Source organism: Alexandromys fortis, unplaced genomic scaffold (genome assembly GCF_014885135.2).
Source record: "Alexandromys fortis isolate MF-2015 unplaced genomic scaffold, M_Fortis_MF-2015_v1.1 scaffold_90, whole genome shotgun sequence".
NCBI classification, from domain to species: domain Eukaryota; kingdom Metazoa; phylum Chordata; class Mammalia; order Rodentia; family Cricetidae; genus Alexandromys; species Alexandromys fortis.
The window spans coordinates 6,612,745-6,628,443 of NW_026067985.1; the positions used below are offsets into that span (position 1 = coordinate 6,612,745).

At 42.3% G+C, this 15,699-nt stretch overlaps 2 protein-coding genes across 10 annotated transcripts in view; one reads left to right on the plus strand and one right to left on the minus strand.

Moving 5' to 3' along the window:
* Positions 1-15,699, plus strand: part of Hectd4 (HECT domain E3 ubiquitin protein ligase 4) — a 182,052-nt gene that overhangs the window by 43,927 nt on the left and 122,426 nt on the right. For all 9 annotated transcript variants that reach the window (XM_050158911.1, XM_050158912.1, XM_050158919.1 and 6 more), the window contains exons 5-7: positions 1,882-1,990; positions 3,808-3,946; positions 7,104-7,274. In XM_050158911.1, coding sequence (XP_050014868.1) covers positions 1,882-1,990; positions 3,808-3,946; positions 7,104-7,274 — 419 coding nt within the window. The remainder of the gene's footprint in view (positions 1-1,881; positions 1,991-3,807; positions 3,947-7,103; positions 7,275-15,699) is intronic.
* On the minus strand, positions 14,046-14,585 carry LOC126511640 (60S ribosomal protein L21-like). The gene has a single exon (XM_050158921.1). The coding sequence runs from the start codon at positions 14,526-14,528 to the stop codon at positions 14,046-14,048; it is 483 nt and encodes a 160-aa protein (XP_050014878.1). The 5' UTR covers positions 14,529-14,585.

A 15,699-nucleotide genomic window follows, 5' to 3' on the forward strand; every position in this document is an offset into this window, starting at 1 on the left:
AGTAAAAGTAATTGAATAGTTTCAAGTGAAAATATTTAAGATGTCACAGGGTGTGGTTGACACACACTAGTAATCCCAGCACTCAGTGGCAGAGGCAGGGATCTCTGTAAATTGGAGGACAGCCAGGGCTTTACAGGGTGACCCTGCCTCTAAATCAATCAATCAATCAATCAACCAATCAATCAATTAAATGTAGCTAAAAAGATGGCCCAAAGGTAAAGGTTAAGAGTATTGGTTTCAGGGCTGGAGAGATAGATGGCTCAGTGGTTAAGAGCACTGGCTGCTCTTCCAGAGAACCAGGGTTCAATTCCCAGCACCCATGTGGCAGCTCTTAACTGTCTGTAACTCCAGTTCCAGGTGATCGACACCTCACACAGAGTATATGCAGACAAAACACCAGTGCACATCAAACAAACAAACAAATAAATTTTAAAATAAAACAAAAGTATCAATTGCAGTCGGGTGGTGGTAGCAGAGGCAGAAAAATCTCTGAGTTTTAGCTTAGCCTGGTTTAGGGAGATAGTTCCAGGACAGCCAGAGCTACATGAAGAAACCCTGACTTGGAAAAACAAAATGTGTGTGTGTGTGTGTGTATGAGAGAGAGAGAGAAAGAGAGAGAGAGAGAGAGAGAGAGAGAGAGAGAGAGAGAGAGAGAGAGAGAGAACTGATTGCTCTTCCAGAGACTTGGGTTTGATTCCCAGCACTTATGTGGCAGAGAATAGCTGTCTTCTGACCTCTGCAGGCAGTGCTCTCACTGTTTTTCTTCCTTTGGGAGAGGCGGGGTAAGAATTAGTTAGATTTCTATTCTCTCAGATTAGTAGACTGAACATTAAATCTAAATCCAGTGCTGGTTTGAGTGATGTGACATTGAATTTCCTCTAGTGTGACATACTTCAGGCAGGCAAACTCTGTTAAAATACAATGAGGGAAAGATTATAAAAATGAACACTTAAAGTTTTACCTGTAGCCTCATTTTAAGACAAATTCTTGGGAAAATCATTTAGTAAATCATTTACTACATAGAGAAACTTTTTAAGAATGGGGAACCCATAGCCAGGTGGGAACTACAAGAAGGGAAGCAGACTGGGGAGATGGCTCATCAGGTGCAGGCTCTTGCTGAAAAGTCTGACATCTGAATCTGCTTCTTGAGTGCCACATGGAAGGAGAGAACAGTCTGCAGATTTTCCTCTACACACACACACACACACACACACAATTTATTAATATTTACTAATAGATAAGTAAATATTATAAGACTTTTTTTTTTTAATAAAAGGAGGTCATGCTTTCGTGTTATTCTTTCCAGATAAAATTAGGATATCCAAAAGGCAAATCCAAAGAAGATGATTTTATTTAATTCCACATTTGCCATTACTATAACAATATAATTCCATTGTCATCAGGGAACATTGGTTTGGTACCAGAGAGCTACTACTTAGGTGTCTCCTCTAGCTGCGGTGCAGCCCTTGAGGTACATATTATTACCCCTATATTATTGATGAAGAGGCCACGGTCTCTTAATGAAATCCTGCTTCCTGAGAGCCATTCTTACTAAGCACTCGTTCTCAGTCATTGCAGGTCAGTTAGAGATGTCAAAATTGACTCAGGTCTTTGCTTTTTGAAAAAGAAAAGAACAATCATATGGCAGGTGGGTTGAGTGGCCTGCTAATAACCATATGCTTTCACTCCCTGAAACTAGTTCCAATTTCCACCTGCTTCTTCTATGTTCAATTTGGGGGTTCAAGCTATCTAATCTACTGTTGAGGTAACATTGAAATTGTTATTTGAATTGGGGATTCATGTCAGTAAATTTCCGAAGACTTTTTCTTTTTTAATTAGAAAAGCATTTTTATAGCCTCATTGTGTGTGGACTGATTTCAGATGCTGACTTGGGGCGCTGTCTCGCCGCAGATGGACGTTACCTATACACCACCAACTCAGCTGGAAGAGGAGTAAGCAAGTTGGGCTCTGGACTGCATGGCACTCTCAGGTCAGTTGTGAGCCTTGCCCTGTGTGACTGTAACTCTCACTCAAGTCTTGAAAGAGACAGCAGCCAGGGTCCTGATTCTCCTATAATGACCAAGTAGCAAGTCTGAGCTTACAAACAGACCCTGTCTCCCCAGCTCTTGCTCTATAAGAATACTCCAGCTTTGTTCTGACTTAGGTGCTTGGCTACCTAGCCAGAAAGTCCTCTTGGGTAGCAGCATTTTAAAAAATTATTTTAGTTGTATTATTTTTAATAAAGACTTACTTATATCATTTTATGTACGTGAATGTTTTTGCCTGCATCTAAGTGTGTGTGTGTGTGTGTGTGTGTGTGTGTGTGTGTGTGTGTGTGTAATGTACACGTGTGAGCCTGGTGCTTGTGGAGGTCAGAAGACAGTGTCAAATCCCCTGGAATGGTTGTAAGCTGCCATGTGTGTGCTGGGACTTGAACCCAGGTTCTCAGCAAGAAGTACTCTTAACTGTCAAGCCATCTTTCCAGCACAAGATTTTTATTTTTGATATTGTGGGGTTACTGGAGTGAGTTACAGGTAGGTACGAGCTGACATATGGGTGCTGGGAACCGAGTTCAGGTCCTTTGCAAGGGCAGGAAGCACTCTTAACTGCCAAGCCACAGGCTGGCCTTGAACTCAGTTATCCTTCTGACTCTCCCTACTGGGTGCTGGGATTAAAGGTATGCAGCACCTGACTTTCTTTCTTTCTTTTTTTTTTTTTTTAATTTATTTATTATGTATATAGTGTTCTTGGCACCAGATCTAATTATAGATGGGTGTGAGCCATCATGTGGTTGCTGGGAATTGAACTCAGGACCTTCAGAACAGCAGTCAGTTCTTTTAACCTCTGAGCCATCTCTCCAGCCCCCTGACTTTCTTTCTTTTACCTATTCTTTTCTTTTTATTTATTTGTTTGTTTGTTTATTTATTTATTTATTTATTTATTTATTTATTTATTTATTTATTTATTTATTATGTGTACAGCATTCCTTCCATGTATGCGTGCAGGCCAGAAGAGGGCACCAGACCCCATTACAGATGGTTGTGAGCCACTATATGGTTGCTGGGAATTGAACTCAGGACCTTTGGAAGAGCAGGCAATGCTCTTAACCACTGAGCCATCTCTCCAGCCCCCAACCTATTCTTTTCTTTTTTGAGATATGGTCTCATTATAGCTCAGGGTGACCTCAAACTGCCTATTTAGCCAAGGTTAACACTAAACTCATGATCACTTCCTGATTTCCCTGCTTACAGCCTCAAGGTTTTTTTTTTTTTTAATGCAGCAATGCCATGACTTCTTGTTGATAAATGAACATGTTTATGGTTAAATAATTTTTTTTGTATTTGGACTTCACATTAGTTAAAGGTGACTTTCATTTGAGATATAAGTTTTGTGACTTCTGTCTAACTATAGTTATTGAGATGTTTTTAATTGAGATATATTTAGTCAGTTGGATTCTTTCTCTGATTTTTTTTCTCCTTCATCATTATGGGAAATTAAATGTTTTTTGTAATTTGTTAGTTCTGATGTTAATATAAAACTTGCTCCTTACTGCCTTTAATCCTCGCATTTGGAAGGCAGAGGCAGGCAGATCTCTGTGAGTTCAAGGCCAGCCTGGTCAAAAGCTAGAGAGATAGCCTGTTCGGAAAAAAAAAAAATCACAAAGAAAACTTGCTCCTTTTCTCTTAGCTATTTTGCCTAGTCATTTAAAAGAATTAGGTCAGAAATGTTTGTATTTGTGTAGACCCATGTAGTCCATGTAGGGCTGTAGATGGAGCCTGTGATTTCACCATATCTCTTGTCTTCCAGAGGGTTTGTGTACTGCCGAAATGAGGAGCTGGAACCAGGATGGGTGGCATATGGCAGTGGCCACCTCCTCCATCGCCCTGTGTCTTTTGACAATAAACCCCACTCCCTTTTTCAGGTCCTAGACCAGAATACCCTCCAGGTGAGTAGCAGAGCACCATGCTGTCTGTGTCTTAGAAGCAGAAGTAATGTCAGCCAGTACACATAGGCACAAACACACCCGGCACAGCCCCTGTCTGTTGTTATCTTTGGGCTTTTTTAGTGATTTGACTGAATATGCTTTTTAATTTGTCTTCACATTTATTTGTTCATTATTTCTATTTGAATGAATGTTTTTATTTATACAATTTTATAGCTATTTTTATTTGTATCATTGCATTTAATTATTCGTTTTTTGGGGAAGACACTTGTTTCTGGGAGTCCCATCTTTTCCTTCCATCCTGTGCGTACTAGGGATGGAACTCAGATAGTCAGACTTGGTACCAAGTGGCTTTAGTCACTGGACCAACTTGCCATCTTGCCCATGGATGTGTCCTTACGATTTTTAATTTTTTTGTTTCAAATTATTATTTGTATGTGTCTGTTGTGTCTGTGTGACTGTACCCTGTGAATGTACAGGTGTCAGTGGATGCCTAAAGAGGACATCATACCCCTGAGCTGGAGTTGCCCAGCATGGCAGCTGTGTATGTGTTGTATTCATGCTACAGTCATCTCTTAGACTAGAGGGGTTGGTTCTCTTCTGCTCTGGGTCCTGAAGCTCAAGCTCAGGTGGTCACATTTGCACTGTGCTCTCTGAGCCACCTGCCTGTTGTTGGGGGTCAGCCATGATAAGTTAAGTGTGGGCAGATCACCCAAAGGAAGTTCTTTACTTCCAACCATTATCACCTGCCTGAGTAGAACTCTAGCCTTCGATAAATTTAAATGGAGGCCTGAGTCTCAGTAGTTTACCCTGACACAATGCCTGGTTGCGGGAGGAACCTAGCACCACCTGAAAACAGACCATCCAAAGGAAATGCCTACAGTTCCAACTGCTGTAGATGTGACCTTCTCCCAGCTACACACTCACCAGGACACCCCTACACAAATGTCAGCCAATCAGGGGTCCTGAACCTCAGAAACCCCTCACCCCCACCTTTACTATTATAAAAACCCAACTCTAGCTGAGCTCGGGGCTCTCCGTTTATTCCAATATGTTGAACATGCAGAGGGACCAAATTTGCAAACTTGATTATAATAAATGCTCATTGCTTTTACATACGGGACTCGGTCTCCTTGTTGACTTTTGCGGGGACTTTACGGATTTTGGCATAACATCCACCTGCCCAGACTTGTTTTTTAACCTCATTTGGTCTTAAAGTCCCTGTAGCTGAGGATGGTTCCTGAACCTCCTGCTGGGAGCACAGACGTGTGGCACCACACCAGTGAGCAAGCATGGTTTGCTTTTGCACTAGTGGCTTTTATTTGGGTTTTTCAGTTCTTCTATTTTTGAATTTTCTTTCTTTGGTTTGTTTGTTTGTTTGTTTATTTATTTATTTATTTACTTTTCCTCCATAAGACAGGGTTTCTGGGTAGCCCTGGTTGACCTGGAACTCACTCTGTAGACCAGGCTGGCCTTGAACTCAGAGATCCTCCTGCCTCTGCCTCCGGAATGCTGGAATTAAAAGCACACACCACCGGGCCTGGTTTGGATATTTTTTTAAAACCTGGACATCTTTTTTTTTTTTTTTAATATATATAAATATTTATTTATTTATTTATTTATTTATTTATTTATTATGTATACAATATTCTGTCAGTGTGTATGCCTGCAGGCCAGAAGAGGGCACCAGACTTCATTACAGATGGTTGTGAGCCACCATGTGGTTGCCAGGAATTGAACTTAGGAACTTTGGAAGAGCAGGCAATGCTCTTAACCGCTGAGCCATCTCTCCAGCCCCAAACCTGGACATCTTTATTGGCTATCATTTCCTCTCATTTTAAGCACTACTTACTCTCTGGCAGCAATAATAATATGCCTGGAACCAGTGTTATCCATTGGTACCGGGGCTTTCTTTTTTCTTTTCTCCTTTTCCCTTCTCCCCTTTCTCTGCTTTTCCTTCTAACTTTCTTCTGCTGTCTTCCCTCATGCCCCCTTCGTATTTATTAGTCACTTTTAAGTAGGCTCTTAGATGCTTTGGACATAAGTATGTGGTTCCTGGCTGTTAGATATGGCTTATGTTTTGAAATTTATATACTAAGAGAATTTTTCAAGATATTACTTATTTAGAACTTCATGTTGACTCACTTCACCCCATCCCCATGTGAATATGTGTGTGCATGTGTGTGTGTTTCATGGTAGAGTCTTCCTGCTTCAGCTTCTGAATTGCTGGATTAATAGGAGTGTGCCATCATGTGTTGCTTAAAGACAGCCCCCCCCCCCCCCGTGCACACACCCCAAAGCAATCTCAAGTAACCCAAGCTGGCCTTGAATTCACTGTGTAGCTACAGATAACCTTAAATTCCTGACCCTACCTTCAGCTCATTGGTTCTGGGATTATAAGCATGCCTGCTTTTTAAATTTTGTTTTCAATGTTAGAACATACATGCATAGCAGATTCAAAAGGTTTAGGAAATATTTTTTCTATCAAAAATGTAACTTGAATTAAAGTATTTTCATTTGTTGCTTGACTGTTCATATTTATTTTACGGTCTATTTTATGAACTTTTATTCTCTTACTAATTTTTATTATTTATATGTTATTCATAGGTATAAATTACAGTTTTGTTCTGATGAGAAACCTAATGAATTTTCCTTTTGGAGTACAAAGTGCCAATGAGCTGTCACATCAGATTAGAATTTCTTCATCCTATGTTAGGTGTGGTGGCTCACACTTTTAATCCCAGCACTCGGGCAGAGGCAGGCAAATCTTTTGTGATTTCAAAAGCCAGCCTGGTCTACAGAGTGAGTTCCCAGACAATTAGAGCTATATAGTGAGACCCTGTCTTGAAAAACAAAACAAGGGCTGTTCAGTCCCTTTCAGTGTCAAATGCTAAGTGTACTTGGTCCAGTGGAGACTGCAGTCCATAGAAGTGGCCAGCATGAGGCTGAAGAGCACTGGCTGCTCTTCCAGAGGCCATGAGTTCAATTGTCAGCACCACATGGTGGCTCCCAACCATCTATAATGAGATCTGGTGTCCTCTTCTGGCCTGCAGGCATACAGACAGACAGAATATTGTATATATAATAAATAAATAAATCTTAAAAACAAGCAAACAGAATCTTTGCATCCCTCTAATGAAGGGCCTTCTTTCCTGTCCAGGTGTGCCAGACAGTGCCCATGCCAGCCAGTCCCCTCCCCACAGGCAGTACCATGAGCACTGTGCACCTCTCTTCGGATGGTACTTACTTCTACTGGATCTGGTCTCCTGCCAGTCTGAATGAGAAAACCCCAAAGGGACATTCTGTCTTCATGGACATTTTTGAACTTGTGGTGAGTTTAACTCTCATTTTGTATCATTTCAGAAAAATATATTTTGCTTTTATTTCAGGTTCATATACAAAGAGCCTGCAACCCTTATAGTACCTAAAGTGTGTTCAGTTTTGTCAGCACTGGTTTTCCTCTTGCATGTCCTTGGATACTTGTGGTTTAGGGCTATGTGGGGTCAGTGGATCCTTGCTTTCTGCAGAGTAATCTGGCCACGAGAGGAGGTATCATTACTGTATGCATTGCAAGAGAGTCTTAGCAGAAATGCTTTTGGGCATAACTGAAATAGCAAGAACAGCTCCATGGGCAGAAATAAACACCCGGGATGTCACAGTTGGAGCTATGAGAAGGTATTGGATGTCAACTGAATACTCACTGTGAGCCAATAGTATTTTACCATGTGGGTGGGAAAATGGTCAAGGTACACAGGGCTCCTCCTGATCAAGTGGAGCTTGAGTTCTGGCTGCAGGGCAGTAAAGTAGATTCAGTAGATTACTACTGTGGGTAAATAAAGGATTACTTATAACCAACTAAGAAAATAAATGATGATTTTTTTTTTTTTTTTTTTTTTTTTTTAGTTTTTCGAGACAGGGTTTCTCTGTAGCTTTGGAGCCTGTCCTGGCACTAGCTCTTGTAGACCAGGCTGGCCTCGAACTCACAGAGATCCGCCTGCCTCTGCCTCCTGAGTGCTGGGATTAAAGGCGTACGCCACCAACGCCCGGCACACAATGAGAAAACCAGTGTAGCTTGGCAGGTGTGAAACTTGGGAAAACCAGGTGACTGGGAAGACTGGGACAAAGAGGATCATGTTTGAGGCCAGCCTGTGCTACATAATGAGCTTAAGGGTAATTTGTGCTACACAGCAAGGCAATGTATAAAGAAGGAAGAACGAAGAGGGGACTGGATAGATGGCTCAAAGGTTAAGAGCACTGACTGTTCTTCCAGGGTAGTAGAGTTTGGTTTCTTTCTGGAGTCCAGCTTCAGCAGGTCAGAGAAGCTGGAGAGGAGATATGGAGTTGGCAACAGAACACACAGGAGAGTTATCCAAGGAAGAAAAACTTAATTACTTGTCTTAATTTTCTCCTATTCTTTATTTTAAAGATTTATTTATTTATTACATATACAGTGTTCTGCTTGCATATATACTTGTATACCAGACTTCATTACAGATGGTTGTGAGCCATCATGTGGTTGCTGGGAATTGAACTCAGGACCTCTGGAAGAGCAGCCAGTCTCTTAACTTCTGAGCTATCTCTCCAGCCCTCTCCTATTCTTTTTATACCACATAAGGCAGAAATTTCTACACAAAAAGATCACCTCACAATCACAAATTACTAATTTTCTAAAAAAAAAATCTTTACAAAAGAGGAAATCACACAATGATCACATTACATATTTTTCTTAGAGGCACACATGTAGTTAATTTTCCCTTGTATTGTTTTTTTCCCCCACCATAACATCTTCATCCAAAGGCAATGATTCTTTTATTATTGATTAAGAAAGTTTAAAGCAAGCCAAGTATATTTTAGCCAATTCCTTTGTACTGGCAGGCAGCAGTTTAAGGTTACAGTATAGCAAATTCTTTTTTTTTAATATTTATTTATTTATTTATTATGTATACAATATTCTGTCTGTGTGCATGTCTGCAGCCAGAAGAGGGCACCAGACCTCTTTACAGATGGTTGTGAGCCACCATGTGGTTGCCGGGAATTGAACTCAGGATCTTTGGAAGAGCAGGCAATGCTCTTAACCACTGAGCCATCTCTCCAGCCCCCAGTATAGCAAATTCTTACCCTTGTTCTACTCTACAAAACCATACACATAGTGGTCTAGCTAACCAATCTATTTTCCTTTTCCTTTTCCTTTCCTTCACAGTGGTTTGCCTGCATGTATGCCTGCAGGACAGAAGAGGGCACCAGATCTCATTCCAGGTGGTTTTTAAACCACCATGTAGTTGCTGGGAATTGAACTCAGGACCTTTGGAAGAACAAGCAGTGCTCTTAACCACTGAGCCATCTCTCCAGCCCCCCCTTTTTTTTTTCTTTACACACAATAGAGTCATTTAATTTCCTTTCACAACTTCATTTTTTCAGAGGGCACTCTGAATCCTGTGATTAAATCTGTAAGCTATATGACCAAGGAGCTCATACCTAACCTTTGGTGTAGGACATAATTGCCTTTTTGAATTATAAACTTGTTTTTCCACAGGCTGAATTCCGTGGATCTATCTATAATGTGTGAAACTTTCTTGATCTCATTTTTTTATTCTCATCAAGTCTCACATAGCAAAAGGATAGTGTTTTCTAATTTTATTTCTTTTTTATATCTCTTTCATTGAAGCAATTGTCAGAGCAACCTAAACCAATTCCCTAATCATCTTCACTAACTGTCTTAAGCACTTGTATCTTTAAATCATTGATCCAACTAAGCATCATTGTTCTATAAAAGTCATTGTTATTATGATCTACAAGTAATCCCCAGTGAGGAGTGGGATTTTCTCATGAAACAATCACACTATACTAGATACAGTGGGATTCTTCCACTCAACAACCACACTGGAGTCAACCCCCTGCCCCCACCCCGGGCAGGGTTTAGTTGTGCTAACTGGTGAGCTGTACTCCATAAGCTCTATTGCCAACTGCAGTTCCTCCACATGCTCACCTCCAGTTCCCAGTACCTACATGGTAGCTCACAACCATTTAAACTCCAGTTTCAGGGGATCCAATGCCCTCTTCTGGCCTCCTTGGGCACTGCACAGATGTAGTGTATGTATACATGCAAGCAAAACACTCATACTTAAAGTAAAATAATTTTGTTTTTGTTTTGTTTTTCGTGACAGGGTTTCTTTGTGTGTTCCTGGCTGTCCTGGAACTCACTCTGTAGGCCAGGGCTCCTGTCTCTGCCTCTATAGTACTGGAATTAAAGGCATATGCCACTATCACATGACTTAAAAAAAATTGAGAGATTTCATAATGAATGATATGGGTTGTTAGATTAATAGACATCTGATACAAGAATGGAAAATGCCTACACCACAGTACATTATTGTAAAATTTTAGATTATTCAAAATAAAGTGAGAATTTTGAAGTTTCTAGAAATAAAACACACATATATACCAAATGATGAGGAATTAGGAAAAGACTAGGCTAGTCAGTAGGTTTCTCTATGCAAAAATAGAGACATATTTTCACAACCCATGGGAAACTGATTCCCAAAGTATAAACCAACTGTGAAGACAACACAAAGCTGGGTTTTGTATCTGGTTATGCAGTCAAAGACCACACCTGCTGGAAGTGCTGGGACAGCTGAAATGGCCTTGCTGTTTAGAGCAGAAAGCAAATACTGGGGAGGGGAGTCTGCTTTAGGCTGAAAGAGACCTTTGAATCATTTAGGAGAGATCTGACTGAAAGAAGTCAGCTTTGTGCTTTGTGTTGTCAGTTCTCCTTCCACTGACTTGGGTTGACAACATCTGTACCTGTTGAGGCATCTTACAGGTCCTGTTTTAAGATTCACAATCTTCCTGACTTTTGAGTGCTGGGATTCGTAGCTGAGCCACCATGCTTGGCTGGTTCCTTTCTTCTTTCTTTCATTTCTTTTTTGTCTTTGAGATGGGGTCTCACTGTGTAGCCCTGGCTGTCCTCAAACTTACATAGATATTTCTGCCTCTGCCTCCTGTGTACTGGAATTGAAGATGTATGCCACCATGCCTGGCTTTCCATTCTCCCTTGAGTCTTCTTGAGGTGCACACGCCATACCACCGCATGGCTTTTTTCCAGTCTAGTAGCAGCTTACTTTTGTTGTTAGTGGTCTAACAGCTTTCTTTTTACTCAAGCTTGTAGCTGTGTGTGACGTAATTGATCTATACACTGTGACAGAAACTACCCACCTTCCTGTGGAAATGCAGAGCGCATCTTCTCACTGACCGTCCCTTCCTGGCCTTGTATGCCCATTCTCCTAGCAATCATGAGCAACAACTTGTTTCCAAGACCCCTTCCTTCTGTTGCTCTTCTTCCTCATTTGGTATATGACTCTCTGCTTCAGGTGCTCAAACTGGCTTCCCAACCAGAACCTGTTCCAGGAACTGGAGGTTCATAACTCAAACGGATAAACTGTCAGTAGGATTTAACTAAATGACTTGTCTTTCAAAATGACTTGTAATGAAATGCCTTTTACAATGATTAACTAACCATTATAGGAAGACAGGTATATGATGTAAGAGATTGGAATATAAGTGAGACGGCTCAGTAAGTCAGGGAACCTGCTACCAAGCCTGAACACTTGAATTCAATCTCCAGGACCCATATGGTAGAAGGAGAGAATGACTTCCACAAGTTGTCCTCTGACCCCTAGCAAGAGTCATGACACACACATACCCATACAAACACATTGTATTAGTTAGGTCCTATTGCTGTGATAAACATCATGATCAAAAACAGTCTGAAGAGGAGAGACTTCATTTTAGCTTAAGGACATAGTTAACCATTCAGGGAGGTCAGGGCAGGAGTCTGGAGGCAGGATCTGAAAGAGAGCTCATGGAGGAAGCTGCTTATTGTCCAGGACCCCATGGTAGGCTGAACCCTCCCCCACCAATAACTAATCCAGGAAATTTGCACTCACCTTTAATTCCAGCACTTCAGGAAGCAAAGGCAGGTGATCTCTGTGAATTCAAGGCCAGCCTGGTCTAATAGTGAGTTCCAAGATAGCAAGGACTATATAGTGAGACCCTGTCTCAAAAATAAAAAGCAAAACAAAACAAAAAAACAAAAACCAGAAACACAAAACAGACAAAAAAAGAAGGAAAGAAAGAAAATGCCTACAGGCCAATCTTATAGGGGCATTTTCTTAGTTTGAGGAGCTCTCCTCCAAGACTACCTAGCTATGTCATGTTGACAAAAAACTAACCTGCTCACTCTGAAAGAAAGAAAAGAAAGAATAAAAGGAAGGAGTAAGTGGAGAGAAGCGGGAGGGAGGGTAGAGGGCATCCTATATAACTGCCCATCTCAAACAAGCGTGTGTGGCTCTTCTGTTGCTTGTGGCACAACAGCCATCATACCAGTGAAGTCAGCTTCACTCGGCTGGGAGCCTGACTGGACTGTGACATTGAAGGTGGCCACTCATCCCTAGGGTCCCTCACCATTATGCAGTAGTCTCAACTGAAGCAGGGTCTCATGGTGGCTGGTTTACAGGAAGGAGTGCTTTAGGTAGCTGAACACTCATCATGGCTCCTGAACATCATGTTATGTGCAACAGTAATATAGTCAAGTTCAGAGTGGGGGAACTCAACTGTCCGGGCATACAGGGTACATCATTATGTTCAGGAGATACAGGCCTCCTCAAACTCCAGACCCTTAGAATTCCAACCTTTGAGGCTACAGAACTGCCTGCACAGCAGCCTGCCTTGAGCTCCTGCTGGGGACTCCTGTCACTCTGTACCTCTCAGAACACTCTTTTTAGGTCCTGCTTGTTTTGTCCTGGAAGGTCTCTTGTTCCTGTAACCATATGCTGCTGCTGCTTCTCGTGGTCTGACTCAGTGGCACCTTACCCCTCTTGTGCTCTCTCCTCAAGTCCTGGGTCTCTTCCCCTTCTCCCTAAGAGAGAGTTCTCACAAACTGTGATCTGGATAAGTGAGCTACCTATCTTTATTCACCCGAGCCTTTTGTGGTTGTTTTCCTTTTTAAGGCAGGGTCTTTCTATATAGACCAAGCTTGCCTCTGCTCTGAGAGTGCTGGATTAAAAGTATTTGCCAATGAGCAATTACTATATTGCTTTGTCTGGGTAGCTGGTTGGTGAAATTTTGTCTTCACTGACTTGTGTAGGAGCATGGGAGTTAATTAAGAAAAGGGGAAGAAAAAAAACATAAACACAGCTGCTGTTAAATGCTGGGAGGAAAGAAAGTAGGGCAGTGGGAGAAGACACGGCCTCCTTTGTCTTAGGTGGCTGGTGGGGCCCTTCCTAATAGGCAAGGTGAGCAGTTTGCTTGAGACCAAAGGATTTTTTGAGACATGGCACCTCGATGATGGACAGTCTGCAAGGAGGGAACAGCAAGTATACAAGGCTTGCAGTAGAAGGCCAGTGTGGCATCCAAGAGGGGACAGGCCATTGTCACTGAGAACATGGTGACAGAGGGCCAGGCTGAAGCAGCCGAGGCTGAGAGGGTTAGCAGATGCTAGCTTTCATGACCTTCACAGTAGCATGGATTGTTTAAATACCTTCATTTATTTGCAGGTTAGGGGAAGCACTTGCCATGGCATGAATATAAGGTCAGAAGACAGCTTTTGGGAGTTGCATTTCTCAGGCTTGACAGCAAACGTCTTTACTGACTGGGCCATTTCACCAACCCAGAATCATGGGTGTAGCTGGGAAATCAACAAAGGGCTTAAACAGGACAGGGTGTGAATTTATGGTACTTTAAAAAAGATTTTATATTTAATTATGTGTCTGTGTACGTGAGTGCCAGTGCCCACAGAGGCGAGGGGCATTAGATCTCCTGGAGCTAGAATTACAGTTGTGAGCCGCCCTAAATAGATGGTGGGAACCAAGTGCTCTTAACTACTGAGGTATCTCTCCAGTCAAGGGTTTATGTTTGTTTTAAAGTGACTTTTGGTGTGTGTGGCAAATTCACTAAGTAGCAGAAGAAGACTGGCTAGAGCTGGCCAGAGGCCTGGACTGGGAGAGAAGCCCCTTGTCACTGCTAACTGTGCTACTGCTCACTGCTCCCAGCTGTACGCTCCCTTTTTTTTTTTTTATAGTCCAGGTCTTTTATTTCTTTTTGTACATCAGGCCATGAATTCGTAGGGAATGGGCTCCAGCAGCTCAGGCTCCTTCCCGTTAGTCCTCACGAAGTGTGCTTCTCTGGGTGGAGCAGGCTGGCGCTTCAGCTGAACCCAGGTGCCCTTCTCTTTGGCTTCCTTTTTCTTCTGGTCATTCTCCTTCACCCTCTTCAGGAAGCTGTCTCTGCTCTTCGAGTGCTTGATGTGTTCAATCCGCACATTAATACTCTTGGCAAGAATCTTGCCCTTAACTTGCTTGTTTACAATGATGCCCACAGCATGCTGGGTGACATTGTAGACTCTTCCGGTTTTGCCATGGTAACATTTATGGGGCATTCCTTTTTGAACAGTGCCCATTCCCTTGATGTCTACAATATCGCCCTTCTTGTAGATTCGCATGTACATGGCCAAAGGAACAACTCCATGTTTCCTAAAGGGCCTAGAGAACATATAGCGAGTGCCCCTCCTCTTTCCCTTTGTGTTTGTCATTTTGGCGAGTTACTGAAAGATGGCTACCGCGGCCCTGTACTCTCTCCTTTTGAGGTTAGTAGTCATGCACCTCTCTGAACTGCATGGTGTTGCTAAACTCTTCAAAAGCAATGAGTTTATTAGGGTTCCTTACAGCCTTATAGATGAGCTGTTAATTTATGGGGATGGGAGAGCTCCCACCAGGACTTTCCTTGCAGCTTCAGAGAGGGCAACTCTCTTCCCAACTCTTCCCTGGTCTATACACACTATAGCCGTTCCCCAAGGCCATGTGTAGTTGATACAGAGGTGCACACAACAGGTGGTAGGGAGTGGCTGGAATTTCAAGTGAGGGTCTCTGATCCTCCCTACTCCTCCTCCTCCATGAGGGATTATAAACTGTTAACATTCTCAAGGGATAAATAACCCTTTTGTAAGGGGGTGCAGGTGAAGTCCACAAGAAGGTGGTTTCTTGGTTCAGAGTACAGTCTCCCCATCACTGAGATTATACAGATTTAGTACTCATGCCCTAAACCTGTTCCTCCTACTGCTCACTGGTGCTTTGTCATCTCAGTTTGCAGAGCACTGAGTGCAGTAAGAGACTGTTTTACATTAGCTATTGATTTTCTCATAGGACCAGATGGGTAATGCTTTTGAATGCCAGGCTTAATGAGATCGATTTTTGTCTTGGATGCTTTTACAGGGTTATATTTAGAGTTGTGTAGCATAAATAGAGCATGAGCGCAGGGGTAAAACAATGCAGTAAGAAGTAGATGTGTTAAATTTTAGGGGACAAAAGGCGATTTAAGTAGAAATGCTAGAGGCAGGGGTGGGAGCAGTGAGATAAGGGGACCATAGCTTAAGACAGAAGCAGTAGAGAAAATGGGGTGTTCCCACAGAGGCTGGAGCTGCATGTGAGGGAAGGCCTATAGGGAATGCCTCCCCCAGTATTGAGGATGTTGTGGTAATCACTTTCTCCCAGGCAAACATCAGGCAGCTGGCATTCTAGGACAAGCCATGAATGAGTGTGGTCATTTCAGAGAGATGAGTATGTGCAGGAGCAGAACAGTGGAATGTGCTCAGTTGTGGGTCGTGGGGACACTGATGGGCAAGCAGGGAAGGCTTCTGTGAGTTGATTGCTATCTGAGATCTGATTGATGGGATTGAGTCAGCCCTGGGAAATTTGGGTACAGTG